The following is a 25,051-nucleotide window of genomic DNA, read 5'->3' as shown; positions in this document are numbered from 1 at the left end:
CAGATTCAGTGACTTAGATCACCGGAAACATAACTATAATTCAGAGCATTTACTTAGATGTTTTTCCTTCATTTTCTTTTTTTATGTGCATCCAGTCAATTTACTAATGAAGATGCTGAAAGTCAGAAATTCCTGACGAATGGATTTTTAGGAGAAAAGAAGCTGGCCAATTATGATGATGAACATGTAAGTGAATCTCTGCTTTGGGGCAGTAAACAGGACTTGACGGTGCCTGATCTACCTAGATCTCTGTCGGAAAACAATGTGACTGAAATTTTCCAAGCCTTGATCAGCACATTCTCTGTTTATTCAGGCCCTTACTGGAATAAGGACTTGTTTTTCCTGTTCACCATATGGCTACATAAATCATTTATGAAATTCATTTGTTTTTTGGAGAAATCATTCTAACCCAAATGTAATCTGCAATCAGACATGCTTTCCCTTCTTTACGATACCCAACCGGTATTTTCTATTTTTTTCCCCAAGACCCCTGCTGAAACCAAGCATTCCTTTGAAAATTATGTGCTTTTATGGAAGCAAAAGCTTTTATTCACTGTGATTTTTATCTTACTCTTCATTTTTAAACCATAAGCTCCTCCAGTAAAGATAATGTGAGAATAAAAATAATTTGAAAAGGGTTCATCCTTTGGCAAATATTTGCTTAAAATACATGCTTTTTTCTTGAAGCATCCTGGAACCACCTCCTTTGGAATGTCTTCATTCAACCTGAGTAATGCCATCATGGGCAGTGGAATCTTGGGCCTGTCCTATGCCATGGCCAACACGGGGATTATACTTTTTATGTAAGTATATCTGGTTCAAAGCCCATGTATGCCTAGTGTTTTTTTAATTAACGATCTCAGGTTTGATCTTTGTGAACAGGAATGATCTGAGAAAGTATTAACATATTCTCTGGCTTCTAGATAAAACAACAACCTGAGGACTAATCAGAGCAGACTAATCATGGTGCTTGTTCAACCAGCTGCCCCTAAACACCTCACAGAAAATATATGTGCTCAACCACCCAAAGTACTGGAGCAGCCCTACCAGTTCAAAGGAAGAATTTTACAAAGTGATTCTCTGTAAAAAGAACTTTCCCAGAAGCAGATACAACTATATCACACTGTGAGGGAAAAGATCCCATCCCAAACCAGGCTTACAGAGTCCTGCATGCCCTGGTCCCATCTTGTGCCCCATATCCTACACCCCCTAGATGCCTGATACAATGAGCACACTGGCTTTCTCTCCATCCCAGAAGGTTCCATATTCCCCTCTCACCACAGGACCTTTGCACATGGTCCTAGAATTCTTTTTCCTTTCTTCTTCATCTAGTTGATTTCTCATAGCACAGCTCACCCTTACCCAAGTTATGCCATTGTTGACCTCCATGACTGGGACAAATACTTATTATATACACCCCACAACTTTAATTCTTTAGTGCAGTTGTTCGATTTATTTGGTTAGTATCTCTCTCCCTTGCTAGACTATAATCTCCAGGGGATTGAGCCCCTGTCTGTTTTCACTCACCACATGTCTGTATCCCCGAGACTAGTACAGTGCTTGGGACAGAAATATTTATAGACAGGCCCGAGTTTATTCCTAAACCTAGGTACTTGGTCAAATGCTGCCTAAGGGCAGCGGCATCACAACCTGGGTGATGGATACCACATTGTCTGTGACAAATAGCCACAGATGTTCATGTGCATTACATACAGCCTGGTATTTTCTAAGACACAGTTGGCAGCCATGGAATTCTTCACAGGAATATAGTCTAATATTAGGCAACTGTGTGAATGCAGATCACCATCCCTAATGCAATGTTAGAGCGTTAAATAGCTGTCTAAGAATGCAATGCTTATGTTATAAATATATGCCATTTATGTTTTGAGCATCACTTATGATTAGATAATCACACAGCTATTTGAGGGCTAAGGATCAGGCAGAACTATAAATATTTATATTGTGTTACTGCTCTGATCTGTTTTGGGTATAATATTTTTTAGCTGGATGGATTTTTATATCAATGTCACTTTTGAAACAAAGTCATTTTTTAATCCTCTGATTCTTAATGGCTTAGAGATGTATTCATACACACAATTGTATACTTTTGTCATAGGCTCTATCTCTAAGACAGACTGCCTTCTCTTTATTCATTATACATACCATTACAATTGGGCAGTTATCATCGATGACTGAGGAATAGAAAGAAGAGACTCTTCCACTGACCTTAGGCCTAGGGCCACAAGATGATTTTCATGGGAGGATATTCCACTTTTAAAACCGAGGCCCTCATTTCAGGCCTAAACATTTAACAGATTATACTGTCCAGAGCAATTACATTGTTGGATATTGGAAGGTGTATATCCAAGGAGCACAGATTAAATTTGGTTATCCCCCTTAATTGACAGCAAGTGACACAGGATTTCATTGGTTTTACTTTTAGTATTCCCTGCCAAAGGAAGTATGGTTTTAGAACACAGGGAATGCTCATTATTTTTCCAGGAAACAAAATTCTGTAATCCAGCTCTCATCTTAGGTGAGTTCACAGGTCTATGGAAACTTACATAAGTAAGTCATTGATTAGACAGTTCTGATAAATGTATTTTGTGGAAAATAAGAGCACAAGATAGCTAGTGTAGTTTTAAAAATGTGTAACTCATGGCCAAATGTACTTTTGCAACATTGACTTCATCAGGAATTACTAAAGAATTAGATCAATTGTGGGGAAAATGTTTAATGTGTTCTGGTCATGTAAAACAAAGAATAAGGGGTTTTTTGGTTTGGGTTTTTTTTTTTTTATGATGTCAGGTAATTTTAGTATTATTTCTTTATTTATTATATAGATGCTTTTATCTATGCTCTTGTTTTTGCTTTCCAATTCTTGTTTTTGGAGAAGCAATGATCACTATATGCATAAGGAATTCATACATGCCTGTGGACATGTAGAGGGTTTGATCCAGAAATGATTCTTTCTGACCACAACACAAAAAGACATTTTTCTGAGCCCTATCCTTCCTTTTTTCTGTTTGCTCTCTTATATAGGCACCTTTGACCTCTGGCTCACACAGTATCTTATTGTCTCATGTGCAGGATCAGTAGTGATGCAGGTTAGACTCTGTGTGCTCTGGCTTTTGTATTTCTAGATTTTACATTAAAGGTTAGCCAGCTTGTCAAGTAGCCCTTCAATTATAAATGTTGCTGAGAATAGCACACAAATACGATGGACATATATTCATAAGCTGAACATGTAGGTAGAGTATTTGCTAATTCTCCTATACATTAAGCGTCTGAGTATGAACCAGATTCTACTAGTGGGTAACACTAAAAAAAAAAAAAAAAAGTGAAGAACTTCTGGTGTTATGTTTTAGTACATAAAATAGAGTGACTTCCAAAGAATTTCTTAGCTTCCCCCAAATCCACATACTTTTGGAAAGTTAATGGCTGAAAGGACCAGTGTGATAATTTATGATAATATCTAACATGAGTGTGTCTTATTTATTATAGAAATTTACTGTCTACTCTCCCTTTCCAGAATCATGCTGCTTGCTGTAGCAATATTATCACTCTACTCAGTTCACCTTTTATTAAAGACCGCCAAGGAAGGAGGTAAGCTACCCCTCAAGTCCAAGATGTTCTACTTTGAACCTTGTTGAAGGCTAATTCAGTCTATTGCACTCTAACTACAGGAGGATTTTAGTCAATTTCACATTTCATTTTCTTCTGACCCCAATGACATGGCTTCTCAATGTTTTTAGTAATTTGGGGCAGCTAAGAGAAGTGAAAGGCAACTGGCTCAGGTTCAAGCCAAATAGGAAAAAGGAGTCTTGATGGATGACAGAAATAACAGTTCTGACTCGCTGCACAGAGCTAAGATGAATGAAGCCATTGCTTCTCGTCTGCAGAACATTTAACTTGTTTTGTATTGGCTTCTAAGATTGCATATTTGGGGCTTATAATTTCTATGTGTGTTTATGTACACCTTTGAGACTCTAGTGTACAATTATAGAAATAGTTTAGTCATTAAAACAATACTTTCAAAAGGTTGTTTTTTGTTTCTTTTACTTTTTATTATAGGGTCTTTAATTTACGAAAAACTAGGGGAAAAGGCATTTGGATGGCCTGGAAAAATCGGAGCTTTTGTTTCCATTACAATGCAGAACATTGGAGGTAAGGGCATATAATGTTCGCTACTACTTAACTTTTAAAGAATGTTCAATAAACCAGAAAACTCTTACAGCAATGAACAAGCACTTTAAATACAGAAAAACAACTGTTTTATATTCAGAAATTTTAAAAATAAGGATTCTTAAGTAGATTTGCTGTCCTTCTTTAATTAAAAATAATATCTAAGAAAATATTATATAGGATCCCACTAAATGAATTCTAGAAGTAAAATAGAAAGTAAAAACTTTCTTGATTTCAAAGGCTATTATGGCTTTCATTTAAATTTACAAGATTAAAACATTAGTGTTTATTTCTGTCATTGCCAGAACAGTTGATATTTCATGCATATGACTGAGTCTATTTCATAAACCTGAAAATTAAGTATCTGAGAGGCATAGCCAAATATGAGGGGTCCTCGAGGAAGCCTGCGCAGAGCCAGACTATTAGAGTGTGTCCCGAGAAGTTGTGCAAAAGGAAAAATCTGGCTAGGTAGACATCAAGAGCATTATATTAAATCCACAAATTCCTTGGTTCTACAAATTCTTATAATACCAAAGTAGAACCTAAGAATATGTATTTTTAATAGTGTTCCAGGTCACATGTTTGCCCATCAGCTTCACCAGCCCTATGGAGTCTTTGACCCTCAGAAGGCATCCAGACCCTTGATTTCTATGTCCTACTGCCTATGTCCTCTTAGATGACCTGGAATCTATCATCACACAGTGCTGTTTCCTTCCTCACTTCCTCTCCAGTCCCCAAACCTGCCATTTTATTCTTTTCTTCTTTCTTTCATCAATGAACAATACCAGCAGCATCCATTTTCTTGAGCTGAACATCATAGGTGTCATCCTATAACCTCTCTCTCCCTCCTTAACCCTGAACATCCAATCAGATACCAGCTCCTGTCCATTCTGGTTTTTTACCTGCCTTGAGATGTTCTCTCTTTCCAGCTCTCCATCACAGTTCAGGTGGTCACTGTTTCTGCTCAGACTCTTGCAGTAGCCTTCTAACTGGGTTTCCTACCTTGAGTTTCTCCTGCTCCTATCTCCGATTTATCTTCCAAGTTCACTTTCTCAGATGCAAATCTAGTCTTGCTTCTCACATGCATAAAATTCTTCAGCATGACCTTGTTATTTTCAGGATAAAACTTAAACTCCTTGGCCCACCATAAGGGTCTTCATCTTTCTTCTGCCTACCTTTTGGATAACTTTCCTACCACCCCCATACCTACCTATCTAGCTAGCTATCTTCTATATGTCCTGTCATACCATAGCAAACATATTCAGTTCCCCTACTCTTGGAGTCCCCCAGCCCAAATCCCCCCACACACACAAATTTTCTTTCTGTTTGCTCCATGACCCATTGCTTCTCTAGACTAGTACATATTAGTCCCTCTGGATTCCCTTGGCCCTGTTTGTATGTATCAGACATGACACTGATTTTTTAAAATATTTTAAAGCACTTGAGTAGAGAATAGGCTTTGGGAGTCTGGTGCACCTAAATTTGAGTCTGTTTTTGTCACTGTCTGTGACTTTACTTGTCTAATTTTTCCATCTATGAAAATGAGAGTAATATTTCATCTCACAGGGTCATTGTGAGGGTGAAATCAGATAACATATGGCCCATAATAAGGGTTCAGTACACCCTTTCCTCCCTCGTTCTCGGATTCGATGTCTCTGGAGCCTTCCTGAATATTTTTTAAATGGACATTTTTATGATTATAAGACAAATATATGCTAATTATGAAAAACTAAAACATTACATAAATATATTAATTATAAAGAAATGTTTATATAACTCACTCTTAGAAATAACTACTCCAAGGTTTTCCTTTATGCAAAATTTAATAAATATATTGTTACTGATAAAATTAAATCATCTTATAATACTGATTTGAAGCTTCATTTTTTTACTTGACAATTTGCCTTGAATGTATTTGCATATTATTCTTTTAAATGGCTTTTGAATTTTCCATTGCGCAAATGTACCATAATGGGCTTACTGAATCCCTTATTGATGTTGGATTGTTTCCAATTTTTCACTATGACAAATAATTGCTGCAATAAATAAATTTGCACAGAGATCTTGCAAGGAAGTGACCCTTCTTAAATAAAATCATTGGAGTTATCTAAGATTTCTGGAATAAGGCAATTCTCTTAATAAGTTTTATCCAACTAAACCTGCTCCTACTAATGTATGGTTGGTAAGCAGCTAAATAAAGTCCAGGCATTTCTTAATGATTTGTATTTATTTCTTTTCATATCTGTGTATATTGAGACTATTTTGACAGCAATTCCCTGGATTGTTTTGGGGCCACAAGCCATCCCCCACCAAATAGATTGCTTTACATTTGGTTCAGATTTTCAGACTTTTCAAGACTTAAAACGTCAGGCATTTCATAAGATCACCTCATAGTTGATCTGGTTTACTTGTTTGAATAACTGAAATAACTGGGCAAGCACATATTTAGCCCTAAACCCAGTGAGCTAAGGGGCAACAACACTGTCTTTTGCTCACAGTGTAGCTACCATTATGCTTCTAAATAATGACATAAACGATAAAATGGTCTCTCAGTCAAGATGCACACCCATGGAGGAAGTGTGGCTTTAAGGGAATAAAACAAAATTTCATCTACCATTCCTGAAAATGCTCTCACTTTGGTTATTCTATGTGATTAGTAGTTATATTAGCCTAAGGGAAATCACTTGTATTTCTGTATTTAGCAACTCCACATTTAGAATGTTTAATTTTCTCAATCCCCTGAAAAATTAACATTTACCACAGATGTTTCAACATTAGCAGAATAATGTTGACATTACCCAGACAGGTCTGGATCATTCTAAATTTTCAAAGACCAAACACATTAACAGTGGTGACATCACTGAAAGTCAGCAATTAACAGCTCTAAAATTGAAGGGTACCTCACTGAGCCAGTTAATCAGAAATATCTCCTCTGTTTGCGCTCTGTAAGATTTAGCTTTAGCCAAGGTCTTTGTAAAGATTAACCAAATAGTATTTACAGAAGACACATCAGGTATTGTAAAAATCATTTCATTTCACAATAGAGAAGAAACACTGGCCTGAAGTCAGGATCTTATATTTTGCTTGTGGTCTGTTGTTCTCAATCTGTGAGATCTTGGACATGTCAAGGAAGCTTTCAAACCTTTATATCCTCACCTGTGGAATGAAAATAGCCTACACCTTGTTGTCTTACATGGCTTTTCAGCTGCTCAAATGGAGTAATCTGCAGGACTGACCAATGTAGGAAATCAATATCACCATTATTACTTTTGTTGGGGGTTAAAGAAATCCTTTGAAACTATTAATAGTACAATTTGCAACTTAGAAATCTGCTTTCACATGTCTGTGAGCAAAAATTCACCAGAAAGGTGTATGATACACTTAGACATTGCAATGCAAAACTCATCGATCTTATTTTTAATTTAAATTAATAAAATGAATTTTATTTTTACTTCCTGGACTCTGTGTCAAATTAGCATTATATTTCATGGCATGGATGGACTTGGGAAAGAGATATTGCCTCAAGCCCTACAACTTTAGGCAACATTATATGTTATGAGTATGTATACATATGCATTTTTCCAGGGAGAGGGTTTATAGATTATACCGACAGATTTTCAGAAGAGTACCTGATAACACATCATTCATCACATTTATCACATATCCTATCACTTATGTAGATGCTCAAGAACTTTTGCCATACTCTAATTTCTTATTAGGGAAAGGGAGACTGAGATATAGAGAAAGCAAATCCGTTGACCAAGGTGGGAGAACCTATCATCTTTTACATTCTTTGTCAATCCAGTCAGCCTCCAGTTGAGATGATCTGTGCTCTGAAGAGTGGGTGCCCCTCAGGGAGGTTACAGAGGACTAGACTAGCACTCCCTTGGGAACTTCCCTCTTTACTCTGGCCCAGACCCCTGCCCAAGTGATGGACACTAAAACAAGCACTCCGTATAGGCCATGATGACTTACAGCTAATTAGGGGGAAACTTTGAAAGAGCAATGTCACTGAAAACCTCAGAGCTGGATTAAAAACAGAATCACCATTGATACTGTTAGCAAAGGTCCATGTGCAAGAGTCAGAGGGCCAAATATCTATTTTGGAAAAGAACTTGGAAGCTGTACAAAACACACTGGGTGGCTTTTCTTTCTGTCTGGGGGATTAGGTGCTCATCTTACCAGAAGACTGAATGTCCCAAATGCCGGGACTTCTCACAACTTGCCTATGACTTTAGTGCTATGTACACCACTAAGCTGTCACGTTTTCCATTTTAGCGATGTCAAGCTACCTCTTTATCATTAAATATGAACTACCTGAAGTAATCAGAGCATTCATGGGACTTGAAGAAAATACTGGGTATGTCTTATGTCTTATGTTCTCTCTGTAACATCTGTTGACTCATTCTACTTGGTCTATTCTGATCCTGATTCTTCCTTCTTTCCTTTTTTCTTTTTCTTTTTTTTTTTTCTTTTAGAGAGATGGGGAGAGATGAGGGAGAGAGAATCTTAAGCAGGCTCACGGTCAGCATGGAGCCTGAAGCGGGGTTCGATCTCACAATGTGGAGATCATGAGTCAAGTGTTGCACGTTTAACAAATTGAGCCACCCAGGTGCATCCTAATATCCTTGCCGCTCTTTCTCTTTCAGAGAATGGTACCTCAATGGCAACTACCTCGTCATATTTGTGTCTCTTGGAATCATTCTTCCACTTTCTCTTCTTAAAAATTTAGGTAAAGTCATTTTCAGTTTTTATTTTCATTTCATATTCTAATAGGTAATCCAATTGTAGATACCATATTCACCTTCCAGAATTTCTCTGCTAACTTTTAGGTTACCTTGGTTATACCAGTGGATTTTCTCTTACCTGCATGGTGTTTTTTGTCAGTGTGGTAAGTGATTTATTGACATGATCCCTGTAGGTCAGTGAGCATGAGACACCTAGTACCTAAATTAGTGTCCTCATTTTTCTCAAGCACTTCACTAGCATGAAATGCTTCTTGCATCACAAGCCATTTTCTTGTATTCTAAATTGGAATTAGGAAAGGGACAGTCATGAGTTTAAAAATAGTTGAGTCAGAATGCCAAGGCCATGGCTGGTAGTATGTTCAAAGCACACAGGATGTATATTTGGACAAAAGGAATCCTTCAAGCAGTAATGTGACAACTGACCATTTAGAAAGGTGAAGGAAGAAGTGAAGAGTCCCTTAAGAGAAATGAGTAGGCTATAGAATTATCCACATCTACATCAACCTGCCATTTTCTGCTGCACATTCCACCCATGAAAAGAGGGCAAGCTCAGTGGAATTAAAGAAGAAATCCTTCTCCCCAGTGCCCCCACTCTGCACCAAAAGGGAGATTTTTTTTTCTTTTTATAATATCATGGATGCCAAGTTGTATACAGCATTTCCCTAAGAAAACAAAGGAGGAGAGGAGAATTTTTGATAACTCATTTTTATATTAGTTTGAAGAACTAAGAGAGAAGAAATGTAGTAAGGCAATGATCACCTTCCTCACAGAAGAATATTAATGACGCTTAGGATGGATTCATGCAAAATACGGTCCTGTTGACTCTCAGGAGCAACCATTGTTCCAACTCTTTCCTTAGCGCAGAGGCTGGAGGGAGTCTCCATTGTCCATTAGTCTAAAAGGAGTCCTCAGCAGAGACCCCTCACCTCTACCCCATAAGCCACATATATGGATTTTGTTTCATTATTTTCCTCAAAAGTCTGATTTTTTTTTTTCTTTTAATGCCTGGGCCTAGGTGATTTACAAGAAATTTCAAATACCCTGCCCTCTGCCTGTTCTGGATCACAATGTTGGAAACCTGACATTCAACAATACACTTCCAGTGCACGTGGTAATGCTGCCTAACAACTCCGAGAGTAGTGGGGTGAACTTCATGATGGATTATACCCACCAGAATCCTGCAGGGCTAGATGAGAACCAGGCCAAGGGTTCTCTTCATGGCAGTGGAGTAGAGTATGAAGCACACAGTGATGACAAGTGCCAACCCAAATACTTTGTATTCAACTCCCGGGTGAGTGATGAGCCTAATATTACAGCCGAATCTCTGTTTCATGAGGGGAGATGGTTTGGGATCATCCTCTGTGTTGGAAGGCTACACCGGCATTGTTATCTTTATTTTTCAGACAGCCTACGCGATTCCTATTCTAGCATTTGCTTTTGTGTGCCACCCCGAGGTCCTGCCCATCTACAGCGAACTTAAAGAGTAAGGCAGCCCTCATGTTAGCATGCTAATTTTTTTTGAAAATGTGCTCATATGTTCAAAGGTTTTTTATAAGGTCCTCAAGGTCATGATCTCAGGGTCGTGAGATGGAGCCCTGCATCGGGCTCTACCCTCGGCGGGGTGTCGGCTGGAGATTCTTTCCCTCCCTCTCTTTCTCCGCCCGCCCTGCTCGTGTTTTCTCTTTCTCTCTCTCTCTCCCAAATAAATACCTGAAAGATAGAAAGAAAGAAACAAACAAACAAACAATGAGTAAAATGGAGACAAATCCTCAGCTCTCAAAGACAAATCCAAACAAGCTAGGTTTCTTGCACTAGAAATGTGGTTTTATAAAAGCAACACAAGCATACAGTCTTTCACTATTTTTTAAAAGTTTTAATTATGAAAAGAGATACTTTCACAAGTTAAAAAACAAAACAAAACCCACAAAGCTTGGTGTTTCCTTTTCAGTCGGTCCCGGAGGAAGATGCAAACAGTGTCAAATATTTCCATCACGGGGATGCTTGTCATGTACCTGCTTGCTGCCCTCTTTGGTTACCTAACCTTCTATGGTAGGTCACCCTGTCAAAGTCATTCTCTTTGTGCAAATCCTAGTTGGGCTGATCTTTAACCTGGGTAGGTGTAATTCTTTTAACCGCCTTCTCTAAGCGGCATGATCTCTAGTACACATAATCATTTAACCGGCTATGTGAGTCTTGTCATTTGACCTAAGAAAATGGGACCTGAACCAGCCTAGTTAACAGGATACAACCACTTGTGAATTCATGCATATTTTATGAAAACCAGCCTTCATATTTAAATTATTTTCCCTAAGGGATAGATTGTATTTCTTTGACTTGACTCCCTAGGCCATCTCAAGCTAGAAACAATGATGGTGAGTCCAATTGTATATTGGAAAACTCTCTTGGTAGAATAACTAACTACCCAACAAGTGGTAGGAAAAGTACAAAGTCCTGGAGTTGGAATCTGCTTTTTGTTTACCAGGCAAGTGGAATCTGGAGGCTTGGAGCGTTTGGCAAGTTTTCTGGCTCATCTCATTCTCTTCTGTTATAGTGAACGGTTTCCCAAGAAAAGAAGACATGACAATTCCCAGCAATCTGGAAATGTACTACCAGAAACAAAGAAAAGCAACTATGGACACTTTAGATTATGTCTAAAAACTATTTCTCTATGGCATCTTAATGGACACAAAAGCCCTATAGACATATTTCAGGGATTCTAACATTGGCCTATTGTCATGAATCAGTGTTAGCAACATAAACCTATTTTTTACATAAATCTCTTTAACTTTTTAGTTTAGTTTTCTTTTTTCTGATTCAGTAAATCAAATTGATTGCAAGACAAATTGTGGAGGAAAAGACTGGGGAGGGGGTACCATTTACTTGTTTTTTTTTAATTCCATTTGACTAATATTCCACTATTAACCAAGCACTCACTTTGGATTGGACATGAGCTCTTTGTTAGATTGTGAATTAAAAAAATCAGATTAATACCAGGGAATCTATTTTTACCCCCCTCTGTCTGCTTTGGACGGGAGTAAGGAGAAAAAAAAAAATCAAAATACATATGATTCTATAAACATCTCCACGTCATTTGTATCTGGAATTCTGAAAGAATACATTTTCTTGGTGGGTGACATCTTAATCTTAGATCAATATTAATTAGAAGACCCAGTAAAAATCATGCTAATTCATCCTTGCATGTTCCTTATACTGACTCTAGAGTTTCATAAGACAAGCAAAAGCTTGAAACATCCCCAGAAGTCAGTGTATCCGTGTCATAACTGTTAAACTTAAAAAAAAAGTTAGAGTTCATTTGTCATAAGGTTTCCATACTAGGTTCAGAGAAGCTGCATCAAAGCTAATGGGCAGGTAGGAGTGGAGGCGGTGGCAGGATGTGAGGGACAGGCTGGTGGGGCTTGGCTCTTTCATCCCCTTCAACGGAGCACCTCAGCTTGTCACCTCTTTTGCGAGGTTTCTATGCAGTAGAGATAGACTTATTATGAAGCAAATGAGCTAGAGAGGCACCCTTCATAACTGGATTCTAGCTTCTGTTTTATAAACTTCAGGGTTCCCTTGTTCATTGAAGAAAGGTCACACAACTAATAAGCTCAGAGATATGATTAAAACAGAGGGGTCTAGATTCCCGTACCTGGGTTTGGTTTTTGTTTTTATACATTATACTGTGTTCCCTTTGCAAAATGTTACTGTTGGTATTGACAGCACCAAGCAAACCCATTCTCTTCTTCCTCTTTGTAGGAGAAGTTGAAGACGAATTACTACACGCTTATAGCAAAGTATACACATTCGACACCCCTCTCCTCATGGTACGCCTGGCAGTCCTTGTGGCGGTGACACTAACGGTGCCTATTGTTCTGTTCCCAGTAAGTACATGAAACTTTGGTGGAAGAATCCTGCTGAACCTCCTAGATTAGTACATATGTTCTGATTTGATGTGGATTTCATCAATTGCAATGCCTGAAGACGTCATTTTTATACAGCACTTTGGAACCATTTAAAATGGACAATTTAATATGTAAATACAACAAATATTTAGACGTTAAGCACTTATAAAATACTGGGAGGGGATCACCAAGTGTATTTCTTTATTTATTTTCCAGCTTTGTTGAGGTCAAAATTTATTGTTAGTTTCAAATTCAAAAAACAGATCTGAGTTTCGATCTTATGGGTTAGTAGAAATGAGTAGGAGTTTGTAGAACTTATGAAAGTTGAAAGCCAAAACCACATTACTTTTCAATTCATTGCATTTTCACCAGTTCTGATGGTATTTAATTCCCCGCCTCCCCCAGTGGGTTCTGCTGCAGTAACATTCAAAAGTCTCCTTCATTTGATTCTTGAAGACCAATGAGAAGGGGAATCCTCTTAAGTAAATTACATGCTAGAAATAAATTTCTTGAAAAATAATTATATTACCGATCATACATCTTTTCTACAACCCCCCAAACTGATCCGCGTCCTCTGTGAGACTCCTGCTGGAATTACCTCTTCTTGGCATTTGCCTTTGGCGTCACTTGTTGTGAGATCACAGGGCAGGGCTGGTTGAAGAGATTTGGGCTGCATGAGTTAAAACCACCACCTATGGATAAACATGGGTCTGCATTCTCCTGCCAACTCTTCTCCTTTCATAAACACTGAATTTACTCATTCATTTTAGGGGGAAAAATAAGCGACCTAGTAACCATCGCCATCCTGTACAGAATGTTCCATGTAGGGCCCAGCATATGAGAACTACTCCTCTAATGACACTGTGGTCACTTTAAATGCAGCCTGTGTGCTGAAATATTTTTTGACACATTCCTTTTTCATGAGTGCATGAAATCGGATCCTTATTGCCAGGAGGGCTAATATTTTACTCTTAAATAATATCTCGCCTCTCATGTGTCTGAAAGTATTTCCAATGACATGCATACAGCTTTAGCCTAAAATCAGCTCCATCAGGAGAACAAAGCAGAAGACAGCTGTAGACAGAAAGTATACCATAGGGTAAAATTTCTAAGCAAACAGTGACTGAGGAAATAATGTTGAAAGACCTTCTTTTTGTGTGTAAAGATATCACTGACTAAGTTTTGGCACTCAGTAGGCACTCCCATCATTATTGAATCAAAGTAATGTATAAAAGAAATCTGTTATGTGCTTCTGTAAGTGCCCTAAATATAGCACTTTCATGTTGTGGTCTCAGGAGATTAATGGACTTGGCCATGCTCATGAAGCTAGTCAGTCACAGTTGACCAATGCAGTGCTCCCATCAGGACACTGATGGCTAGAGTCGAGATAATGGGAAGTGGAAATCAGCCTTTCATATACTGATGGTCATTTCACCTCAACATTTGAAATCTAGATCTCTCCATAAAAGTTCTTTCTCTCATGACAGATAAGGCACTGGTATAAGTCTGACTATCAGGTACAGTAGTAGGTGGGAAACATCTCCCATGAGATGGCCCTTAGGATCAAAACGGACTATGAGAACCAATTTTTCAAAAAATAACTGTTATCCTTAAGTAAGAATTTTAACCCAACATAAACATTTATGAAATGCTTTGCACATAATTCTGTCTTTTTTTTTTAAGATTTTATTTATTTGACAGAGAATGATCACAAGTAGGCAGAGAGGCAGGCAGAGAGAGAGAGAGAGAGAGGAGGAAGCAGGCCCCCGCCTAGCAGAGAGCCCAATGCGGGACTCGATCCCAGGACCCTGAGATCATGACCTGAGCAGAAGGCAGAGGCTTAACCCACTGAGCCACCCAGGTGCCCTCATAATTCTGTCTTTGACCTTCCAATGTTACACTGAGATCATCTGTGTAAGTGCCCACCTTCTCCCCTGGGTTACAAGTCCTGGAGGTTAGGGATGTGCACAGTGACTGGCTCAGGAGCTCAGCAGTGGTTGCCAAGAAAAATGGTCTCCAAAGGAATCTTGCCTTTTCATATAAACTTCCTTTTCCGGCAAAAGCAGAGGCTGTTCCACTTGTTGACATTTGCCATAAACTTCATTTGGGTGAGGATATGGGCTAAATGATCTAAGCCTCCATGGATATGATGGAGGGCATAAAAGTGAACATGGAGGGCAAAAAAAAAAAAAAGAAAGAAAGAAAGAAAGCCAGCCTCCTTGTCCCAGTTAAACCCACAAGGCTACTCTCAGACACTTTCCCCCTAAAGTGCAAGAAGTTGGTGGTGTATTTGTTCCTTGTGATTTACAGCCACGACTTTCAACATGTCAAATGTAGTTATGTGTGGCAGTGTTCTCCTGAGGGTTTCTTCAAATTATGAAACTCTTGACCAATAAGAAATTTATTTACTTTGCTTTGATATACCCACATACAAATCATAAAAACAAACAAAACCTAGTCTATTAGGATTAAAATCTCTCAATTTTAGGAACAATTTTATATTTTACTTCTTTCAACAAATGACAAGTGGGCTCTTTTTCTTCGGAGCCCAAGAAGAGACAACGGGGTGTTTATGTACTTGGGTGTTTGGATGGATTTTCCTTAGATTATTCCATTTATTATCTTAGTTTTCTCCAGTTAGGTCAGTTTTTTCCTTCTTAATCGAAGACACATATTGAGTGCAAAAATGATTATCAAACAAATGAATAAATGAAGTGAATTGCTTTTTCACTAGTGTCCCAACCTTTCTGCTTCTCATGTTGGGGTGGTGGTGTTATGGGCAGGGCTGTCCATTATGGGGCTGCACCTCCTTCACAAAGACTATGAACATCATATTCAGCTTATACTTCCCTTTATGTTCTCAAGTTCACACATCACCATGAAAAACAGAAAACCAGATAATCCTAATGAGTTTATCAGGAACACAGACTCACATTCCATTTGCCACACCTTAAAAAAAAAAAGATCATATTTCAGATTCTCTAGCTACTTCTATTCTATTTTATGATAGTAAAATCTTTCTTTTCACAGTTGCTGCCTTCAGAACCCCTGTTAGAGATAGGCATAGAAATATGGCGACTATTGCTGTGAACTGGAATAGAGTCATGATCCACAGATATTTCCAACACCCTTATCCCAAGCAGTCTTAAAAGTGAAACTGTGATTCACTTCTAAACAATAGTCTTGATTTTTTTTTTGAGAGTTCAGACCTAATACAGGTTTCCACTTTCTACTCTGCCTCTCAGTGGGTCCCCAGATTGGAATATGGCACCCCCTCACACACTCCCTATTCCAAATATGCTCTCTGGAAATAACAGATTTTTTTTTTTTTTCCTAGAGCTTCCAAGGACCTTTCTAGAATCATTCTGGGTCAGAGGCCATGGCCGTTGCTAGGGACTTCCCTCCTCCCTCCACCCTGGCACCTGACCCACATTTCCAGGTTCTTATCAGTTTGTGTCAGTAGAGAAAAGACGCTTAGATAAGTGGAACAACAGGCATTGCACTGTGGGTAAGAGGCCAGCCCCCCTTGCTCCTGAGGCTCCTGACCGTAGGTAAACAGACTGTGGAGGACGCATTGATCCAGGCTCACCTCTCAAGGCTGCATTTTAACATAGAAGGACCAGCAAGTTTCCTTCTATTCTTTTCCACCCCACCTCACCCCCCCCACCAGATGCAACCTGCGACCACCCAGTGTGCCCTCTTATCCTTCTAGGAATGCACTGGCAGCTCCAAATACCTTCAGTTCTGTTGGGGATTTTCTTCTTTCTTTGCCGTGAGAAGCCAGCTTTCCCCTTGTTCCAACCATGATTCCTGTAAGACTTCTGTACTCTTACATTACCAGTCCCCACCCTAGTCTTCCCGGGAGCCAAGAGACAGTAGGAAACCGAATTTACAGTCAGGGACCCTGTACCTATAGGTTTACCTGTAACCTATAGGTTTACCTCTAACTCAGCCTCTTAAGTAAATAGTATTATTTTAACAAAAGACAAAAAAAGCACATATGTATGACCTCTGCCTGAAAATAACCTGCATGCTACTTGTTCATTCTGTATGTTTAGCATTCTGAGACAAATAAGTCCTGAAGCCATGTGGCTATACCATAGAAAGCTCATTTTTAAGCCTAATGAAACCAGTTTGGACAAGACTGAATAAGCACAAATTGTGGATCATAATGTAGAATTTATGGGCAGCTGGGGAAAATGTTCTCAAACCATTTGCTTTCTTCAGCCTACTTTTCAGAGCAAGTTTCATAATTTTCACTAATCCAATTTTTAAAATCTTTTACAAAGTCACTCTTAAACCGTTTCCAGAGACTATCTGGTCTGCCATTCTGGAAATGAAATTGCTTTTGAAACCTAAACAGATGGCTTTAATTTTTGGTGCAGTGGTATGAAAGGAATGTCCCATTAGACACTACAAGCCATTCGGCTGGAAGTTTTTGTCGTGCATGCATGTGTTTCTAAATGCATTTTACATTTTCTCTCTCAAATGAGATCCCATCTCTCCACCAGCAAGAGACTTCAGAAGTAACATTTTAAGTGAAAAATCAACCCCAGCATTTCTAAAAATGTGAAGTCCTAGCTTCACTGACGTGCTCACTTATTGAAAAGCCAATAGAGTAATTCCCCTAAGTAAAAAGTGTCCTCTAAAAGATTCCAGCGATGAGTATTTTCTACTTTGTTGAGCTGTTCAAACATGCAGGGCATTCCCTCTAGCCAAAAGGATCTTTTTATCCGGGGTTACAGCACAGTAACTTGAAAGGCTGCTGCAAATGGAGTCTCTCTTGACCCCTCACCTACTTACTGTAGCCTCCGAAATAGGGCTGAAGTCAGTCAAGGCTCCTGAAGGGAGAGAAGGGATTTGTTCCATTCAGTTTAATTCAACGTGTATTGAGTGCCTGCTGTGTGCAAGACACCAAACTATAAACTTTGAAGAATGTTAAAATTATTAGGCCCTATTCTTTGCCTTGCATTTATAATCTATAATTGGGAAGGCGGGAGGCAGAAGGGAAAAATGAGAGAGGAGCAAATACAAAGAGTATCATATTTTTAAAAACATTGTGTGGCAAAAGTGTTAAATACAATGCCAAATTAAAAAGATTTGTAAAAATTCTATTGACGAGCAGTATATAAATCAATTCAGTGCCTGTGCTTAATACTTAATCCAGTCTAACAGATGCATTTAGAAATCGAAAAGGTTTTTACCGTGTCCCTAAATTCTATGCCTTACTTGTTATTTTATCTCTTTCTCGAGATTTTTTAAAAAGATTTTATTTATTTATTTGAGAGAGAGAGAGCATGAGAGGGGAGAGGTCAGAGGGAGAAGCAGATTCCCTGTTGAGCAGGGCATCTGATGTAGGACTTGATCCCAGGACTCCAAGATCATGACCTGAGATGAAAGCAGCTGCTTAAACAACTGAGCCACCCAGGTGCCCCATCTTTCTGAGATTTTTAAGAAAAAAGTCTGAAAGCTGAGGAAGTGAGCACAAGGAAAACACTCTCTCAAACAAATGTCAGCATCAAAGTTGCACAATAGTATCAATGGACTTAATAACCGACCTGTACACTTAAAAATGGGTAAGATGGTAAATATGTATATTTTACCACAATAATGAAATTTTGAAAGATAAATCAGCATCGGGATCATTTTAGGGAGAAAAAGAAAAAACACAGAAGATGCTTTAGAGGGACAAACATATTTGAAATTGTAGATGAAAATCAACTTTGGACTTTCTTTTTGCAGATTCGTACATCAGTGACCACACTCTTATTTCCCAAAAGACCCTTCAGTTGGATAAGACATTTCTTGATTGCAGCCATGCTTCTTGCACTGAATAATGTTTTGGTGATCCTTGTACCAACAATAAAATACATCTTTGGATTCATAGGTAAGTTTGAGAAAAGCTTTTATTTCATCAACTCAAGTTGATAACTCCTTAAAGAGCAGACAGGGAGCTGGTGGATGGGAGTCAAGGATCTCTGGTCCCATCTTAGGCTTATGGGATGCCTATTAGCCCAGCCAGTCTCCAGCTGGTCACCTTCCCTTCCTCTCAGGTGACTCGAAGTTATTCATAGGATGAGAAAAAAACTTTAGAGGCCATCTAATCCAGCTGCCTTATCTGAGAGAGGAGGAAATGGAGCCCCATAAAAGTCAAGTCATATAAAGCTTCTCTACCCTCCCCCCCATCCAAAAGTTGAATGTTCCTAGGAAGCCTTTTGTGAGCCTAAAAGGTGTAAAGCAAAGAAGCAATTACTATTCGTTTATATGGAAAATTTTTTGAGCATCCCAGACCACCCTTCCACCCCCAAAATCACCTTCTTGGGCTTTTCTGATACCGGAGGAGACCTATTGGTAACAAATGCAGAAAATAAATTGAGAGAAAACACAGATATTCAGACATAGTTCAAAAGCTAAGGCAGCTTAATGTCGAGATGGAGGGTAGCTCCCAGGGAAGGAACCTGGCGATGCCACTCTCACTGCTCAGGGTACAGTGCCTCTCTTTATGCTCGCTGCACAACAAAGTCTGAATGCTATTTTCATTTTTTGCCTTTTTTTCAGAAAGCCAAAAATCCTCTTCAGGTTTCTTTCCATTAGCAAAAATGGGTACTAATGTAGGTCTTCCTTAAAACCAAAGGGGCGTAACGTGAACTTTCAAAATTGGGGAATACCTGTGACTTGCAGTAGATCCAGGCTTTGGATGTAGGTCTTAAAGCTGCATCAGACAGTAAGGAAGCTTTGCCAGCGGTCTCCGGAAGTAGAGGAAGCTGGCCTTTCAAAGCATATTCTCTTAACTGGGTAGCCTATTAATTTAGTTTTCATCTCCTGATTCGAGGGATGATTCAAATTTTAAAGACAATATAAGATTTTTTAAAAATTAGGTGTAAACAACTTGAAGAGTTAGAAGTAGATAGGAAGGGTATGTGATGAGCTTAGCTTTCTTAGTATGTGTTTGCATTATCAATTTCCTTTGAATTTTAACAGGCAGCCTTTTATTGTTAATTGTATATTATGTGCACTTAGGATGCAACTGTGAGGTGAGGTATATTTAAAATTTTCTTGATAAACAGATCTTTGAATAAGCAACCAAGACAAGTTGATGGTACCTTTAATGCTAAGATTAGGGTGGGGGTAGAGCTGGTTTCTTTGAAGTGCATGACCTTGGGTCTCTGCCTTGGCGATTAAGACATTGACCTGTCCTGTGCCTCTATCCCCAGGGGCTTCTTCTGCCACTATGCTGATCTTCATCCTTCCAGCAGTGTTTTATCTTAAACTTGTCAAGAAAGAACCCCTTAGGTCACCGCAAAAGGTTGGGGTAAGTAAGGCTTTCAATTTCCCCCATTTTTAAGTTGCTCTTCCACTACTTAAAGCAGAAAAGACATAATTCCAAAAAACGGATGAAGGAGAACCAAAAATCAGATGGGCTGGAACACTAGTGGAGAGAACGGGGGAGGGGGGGTGAATTTCTGGTACTGAGATGCTTCCAGATCTTTTCCCTTCATATTAAGTATCTTGTGCTGAGTCCTTCCTACCTGTTGAACACTCATGGGGTTTTCCCACAGACATGCATGTGTACCAATTCCACCACCAAGACTGCAGCACTATCTATGGGAAATTATGTGGGAAGAAAATGGGCTCCCTGGCGGTGTTAGAAAATAATTTAAACATTTCAGTCATATCTGTTAGGTTTGTGAGGCCAAAAGAAAAGATGTTGCTTTGTTTCCCCCTCCATAGTACCTTGGTGTAGACAGAGATCCAGAACAGAATCATTCCTTTTCCAGTTAACCTCTTAAGATAGAAGATATAATTTTTTTAAACTAGAGCATATTTCTTTCCTAAAATGATGGTATAGAAACATATGCCAGAAAGAATTGTTTTTCCAGTAATTAAATATTATCAATGACTATTTAATGAAGTCTTTCACGTAAGGCTTAAAACCAATGCCCCTTAGTGAGTTACGCTGAATTTTGCCCAAGAGTCATTCAACCCTCAGGACTGTTCAGGGACTTCACGACAGTCTGGCATCAAAAACTCCTCTCATCAGCTCACCCCTGAATTCCTACCCTCTTTAGTCCATCTTCCTTGGACTTTTAGGGCAGTGTGAACTTGGCAGATTACTTGTCCTGTTTGTGACCCATTCTGAGTTTAACCAGATGTAAGAACGAGTGAAAGAGTCTCCTACATCCTTTCTAGTGAAAAAAAATTTTTAACTGTTGCTTCCTTATATATAAAATGAAGACATTGATTTAAATGGTAATATAGAAGACCTCTTCAAGCGTGTGTGTGTGTGTATGTGTGTGCCCACACATACTTTGCGTTTTTTTTTTTAAAGGAATATGAAATTTGTTTTCAAATTTTTTTAGGGTTTTAGGGTTTTGTTCTTATTTGTTTGTTTTATAAAACTTAATCCTATCCTATATACTATGATACACCCATCTAGGACCTGCCCTTTTTCACCTAAAGTATTGTGAGCACCCCCAATGTCATTAAATCTTTTTCTGTCACTTGATTTTTAATGATTACAGGCTATTCTATCATTTCGATGTACCAAGTGGAACAAGTTGGAACTGGGAAACCAACCATTTCTCTGTTTTGAGGATTTGGGTTAAAGCTCACCCTCTTTCCCCAACTCAGGTTCTAAACTCACTGAGCCGCTAGGCACAGCCAACTGAGCTATAAGGATGAGACAAGTCAATATGCAATCAGATTGCTGCCTTAGTTATAAACAACGTACAAAGAGCAAGCTGTGCTAAAGATGGTTTCTGTGTGTCCTAACCAGTTCTCTCTGATTGACAGGCTTTAATTTTCCTTGTGCTTGGAATCATCTTCATGATTGGAAGCATGGCACTCATTATAATTGACTGGATTTACAATCCCCCAAATTCCAAGCATCACTAACCCAAGGAAAAAAATACTTTTTCTATTGGAAATGGCTGCAAATTATGCTGCAAAAGACATTGAGTTCTGTTGATTGGAATGTTATTCACAGGAAATAACAGGAAGATTCCAAAGATGTCTAGAGTAACATCACCAGGCACCTGAGGAAGAGAAAAAACATCATTTTTGTCAAGAATGGCTGTTTATGTGTTTAAAACCTGTGGTGCATGTTGCTACCCATGTTCTCCTAGAGCAGTGTAAGAGGATGTATTTTTGCTGTTATGCAAGCAGAGTAAGGGTAGCTGCAGGTAATGGTCCTCAGATAATACCCTTCCCCTCCCCCCCCAAATTACCAAATACTTGTATTTTTGGAACATCAAACAGAAATGCCCAGGAGGCAAAGCTATCTAACTGTTTAATGCCTTTCTGCAATCCAACACCCAATATTCTGGGTTTACTGAATAACAGAGGCAGAAGGCAGGTCTTATAACTGTCCCTGTAAAGTACATGAATGATCAGACAGCAGGCTACAACACGTTACTCTCAACAGTAAGGAATATCTTGCCCATTTTGTTCGTGACATTGAATTCGTAACTTCTTCATCCAATAGATTTTTGGTAAATGTTAAAACCTCTTACTAAACACAGACATACCTTGTTTTATTCTGCTTGACTTTATTGTGTTCAGATACTGAGGGTTTTGGGGGGGGGTTGTTTGTTTTTTGGGGAGGATTGTTGTTCTTTTTTTTTTTTTTTTTAACAAATTGGTTTGCAGCAACCTTGCATGGAGCATCATTTTCCCAACGGCATCTGCTCCCTGTGTGTCTCTGTGTCACATTTTGGTAATTCTCACAGTATTTCAAACTTTTTCATTATTATGTTTGTGATGGTGATCTGTGATCAGTGATTAAGACTTGCTGAAAGCTCAGATATGGTTAGCATTTTTTAGCAATAAAATATTTTAATTAAGGTATGTGCTTTTTTTTAGACAGAATAGGTTTGCACACTTCATAGACTATAATGTAAACATAACTTTTGTAGGTACTGGGAAACCAAAAAAAAAAAAAAAATCCATTTGACTTGCTTTCTTGTAATATTTGCAGTGGTCTGGAACCAAACCTGCAATGTCCGAGATATGCCTGCATGTCTTAGGACCTGTCCCAGTAAGGTACATACATGAATGATGAGACACCAGGCTAGAACACCTTATTGTCAACAGTAAAGGAATGTTTTGCCCATTCTGTTTGTGACATTGAATGAGTGCCTTCTTCGTTTGATATTTTTTTTTTATAAACGTTAAAACATCTAATTAAACAGAGAGAGGGGCTTTATTTAAATGATAGAGCAACAACAAAAATAATTCTTATTGCTAAACTGCCTGATCTGGAAGCATTTGTTTTTCAATACTATTCCTAGTCCTCTTGTCATGCTTGTCATTGAACAATGCTCTCCCTCTCGTCTTCCATTGTCATCCAGAAGTTTTAGATAGACCACGATTCATGTGGCCCTACATTACCCAGTATTGTTTGATACATTTTTATTTGATAAACATTCAGTGCAGGAAACTGTGATTGCTATATGTTTATGTATATAATCTTATTCTGTAGTCATCAGAATTTTAATGTATGGTACATTTGATTTTTATTTTTTACATGTGTAGTTTTCTCTCTTCACAGTCAAAATGTTTATACTATTGAGGGTGAGGGCAGGGAATTAAGTTGATGGGCTCAAAAAATCCATTTGTACGTATCTGTCTATTGGGGATTTTAAATTTGAAACCTAAGTTATACATAGTTCAGGAATGCTCGCCAATGTTTACAATAATAACACAATCATTCACAAGAAAATAAGTTCCTTGTTTGCAAGTAATTATCAGTGCTAAGGTTGTTCTTTTAACTGAGCATGTCTAAAATAGGATTTAGTTCATTTTGGCTTGCACAGGAGTCTGCTGACATTCATTTGTCATTTAACACAATGTTAAATGGCTCTCCATAAAAATAGGAGTGCTAACACTACAGAGAAATGCAAACTATTATTCTTGCTCACTTCTGCAACACACTTACATGAAATGGATTTAAAAACTAACACTCACTGCCTAGAATTTCTGGAGTTTGCCACCCTTTTTTCCCCCCAAGTCAGTAGCAAGAACATTTATTGTATATTTTTGTATTTTAGTAAAGCCAAGTATGAAATACAAGTATCATAGCAGTATAATATTAAATCATATTTCAATAGTTGCTTTGGAATGTGCCTTAAGAAAATACACATTTGTTTTATGTATCATTTCTAGAGGCATAATACTGTCAAAAGGTGCACTTTGTTATGGAAATTGAACATTACTAAAAACTATCATAATTTTTATGTCATTATTATTGGAGAATACTTGCCAAATAGAATCTTTAAGATTGGTTTCCATTTATGTTCACCTAAAGAGTGTATCAAAATGGAAAGTGGGAAAAGATACCTTCTGAGTGTTAAAAAAAAGAAGTTTTAATCTGATTGTATTTAAATGTAAATATCAAAGATTAATTCAAAAAAATTGGGAAAGTATAAAATCTATATATATTTTGAATGCTTTACACCTTTTATATGACTAACTTGAAAATATCAACCTCTGCAATTACACAGATATTCAAGAGCAATACTAGAGTGCCAAATAATGAAGTACCATTTTTCTTCTCATGGCCATTTTCAAGATTAGAACTTACACAGACTGCAGGGCAGACTTACATATGCTATATTGTACTGGATAATTTAACCCCATTTATGAACAGATGAAAATTTTATTTTCTTATTTCATTTATAAGATGGTTCAATGTATTGGGAGGCTTTTTTTTTTATTACAGAAAGTGTATATTGGTATAATAAATGAACTTTTCAAATGACCATGATTTGATTTTCTGTTGTTGAAGGCTTTAAATTATTTGTATATGAAAATCATTTTAAGTCTTTAAAAAGACTTAAGACATATGGTCTTTTGTCAACTGGCATATGTTCCATTTTCATTGTACTCTTGACATGTAACTAACCTTTATAGCTGTCGAAGAAAAATAGTCACCATCTTCTTCTGGCAAAATACACAACTAATCCTCAATCACTTTCATTTAGGTCATCACATACCTACCTATAGCATGGATGTGGGAAAATGTGGCTCTTTATGGTTAATTAGAGAGAATTCATTTGTGATGGAAAAAGAATAGAAGAAATATGAAAGTAGTCAAATAAAGACATGGAAGACATGGAAGAAGGAAAGCAACATGAGGGGATTGGGTCGAAACCAACAGGTGGTGGGACTCACAGGACCTGTGTGCTAAGTTGTGTGCTTGACTTTCTAAGAAAGTTC

At 38.1% G+C, this 25,051-nt stretch overlaps 1 protein-coding gene across 2 annotated transcripts in view; it reads left to right on the top strand.

The window, feature by feature from the left end:
* SLC38A4 (solute carrier family 38 member 4) overlaps window positions 1–24,594 on the top strand; it is a 64,659-nt gene extending 40,065 nt beyond the window's left edge. For both annotated transcript variants that reach the window (XM_032347977.1, XM_032347976.1), the window contains exons 3-16: window positions 96–186; window positions 688–803; window positions 3,533–3,606; window positions 4,075–4,167; window positions 8,464–8,545; window positions 8,835–8,917; window positions 9,018–9,076; window positions 9,949–10,224; window positions 10,337–10,416; window positions 10,882–10,982; window positions 12,690–12,814; window positions 18,578–18,722; window positions 20,050–20,147; window positions 21,629–24,594. In XM_032347977.1, coding sequence (XP_032203868.1) covers window positions 96–186; window positions 688–803; window positions 3,533–3,606; window positions 4,075–4,167; window positions 8,464–8,545; window positions 8,835–8,917; window positions 9,018–9,076; window positions 9,949–10,224; window positions 10,337–10,416; window positions 10,882–10,982; window positions 12,690–12,814; window positions 18,578–18,722; window positions 20,050–20,147; window positions 21,629–21,730 — 1,525 coding nt within the window. In that variant the 3' untranslated portion in view covers window positions 21,731–24,594. The remainder of the gene's footprint in view (window positions 1–95; window positions 187–687; window positions 804–3,532; window positions 3,607–4,074; window positions 4,168–8,463; window positions 8,546–8,834; window positions 8,918–9,017; window positions 9,077–9,948; window positions 10,225–10,336; window positions 10,417–10,881; window positions 10,983–12,689; window positions 12,815–18,577; window positions 18,723–20,049; window positions 20,148–21,628) is intronic.
* Window positions 24,595–25,051: the final 457 nt, after the last annotated feature.

Source organism: Mustela erminea, chromosome 6 (assembly GCF_009829155.1).
Source record: "Mustela erminea isolate mMusErm1 chromosome 6, mMusErm1.Pri, whole genome shotgun sequence".
NCBI lineage: Eukaryota > Metazoa > Chordata > Mammalia > Carnivora > Mustelidae > Mustela > Mustela erminea.
This window is presented reverse-complemented; position numbering and strand designations above follow the sequence as displayed.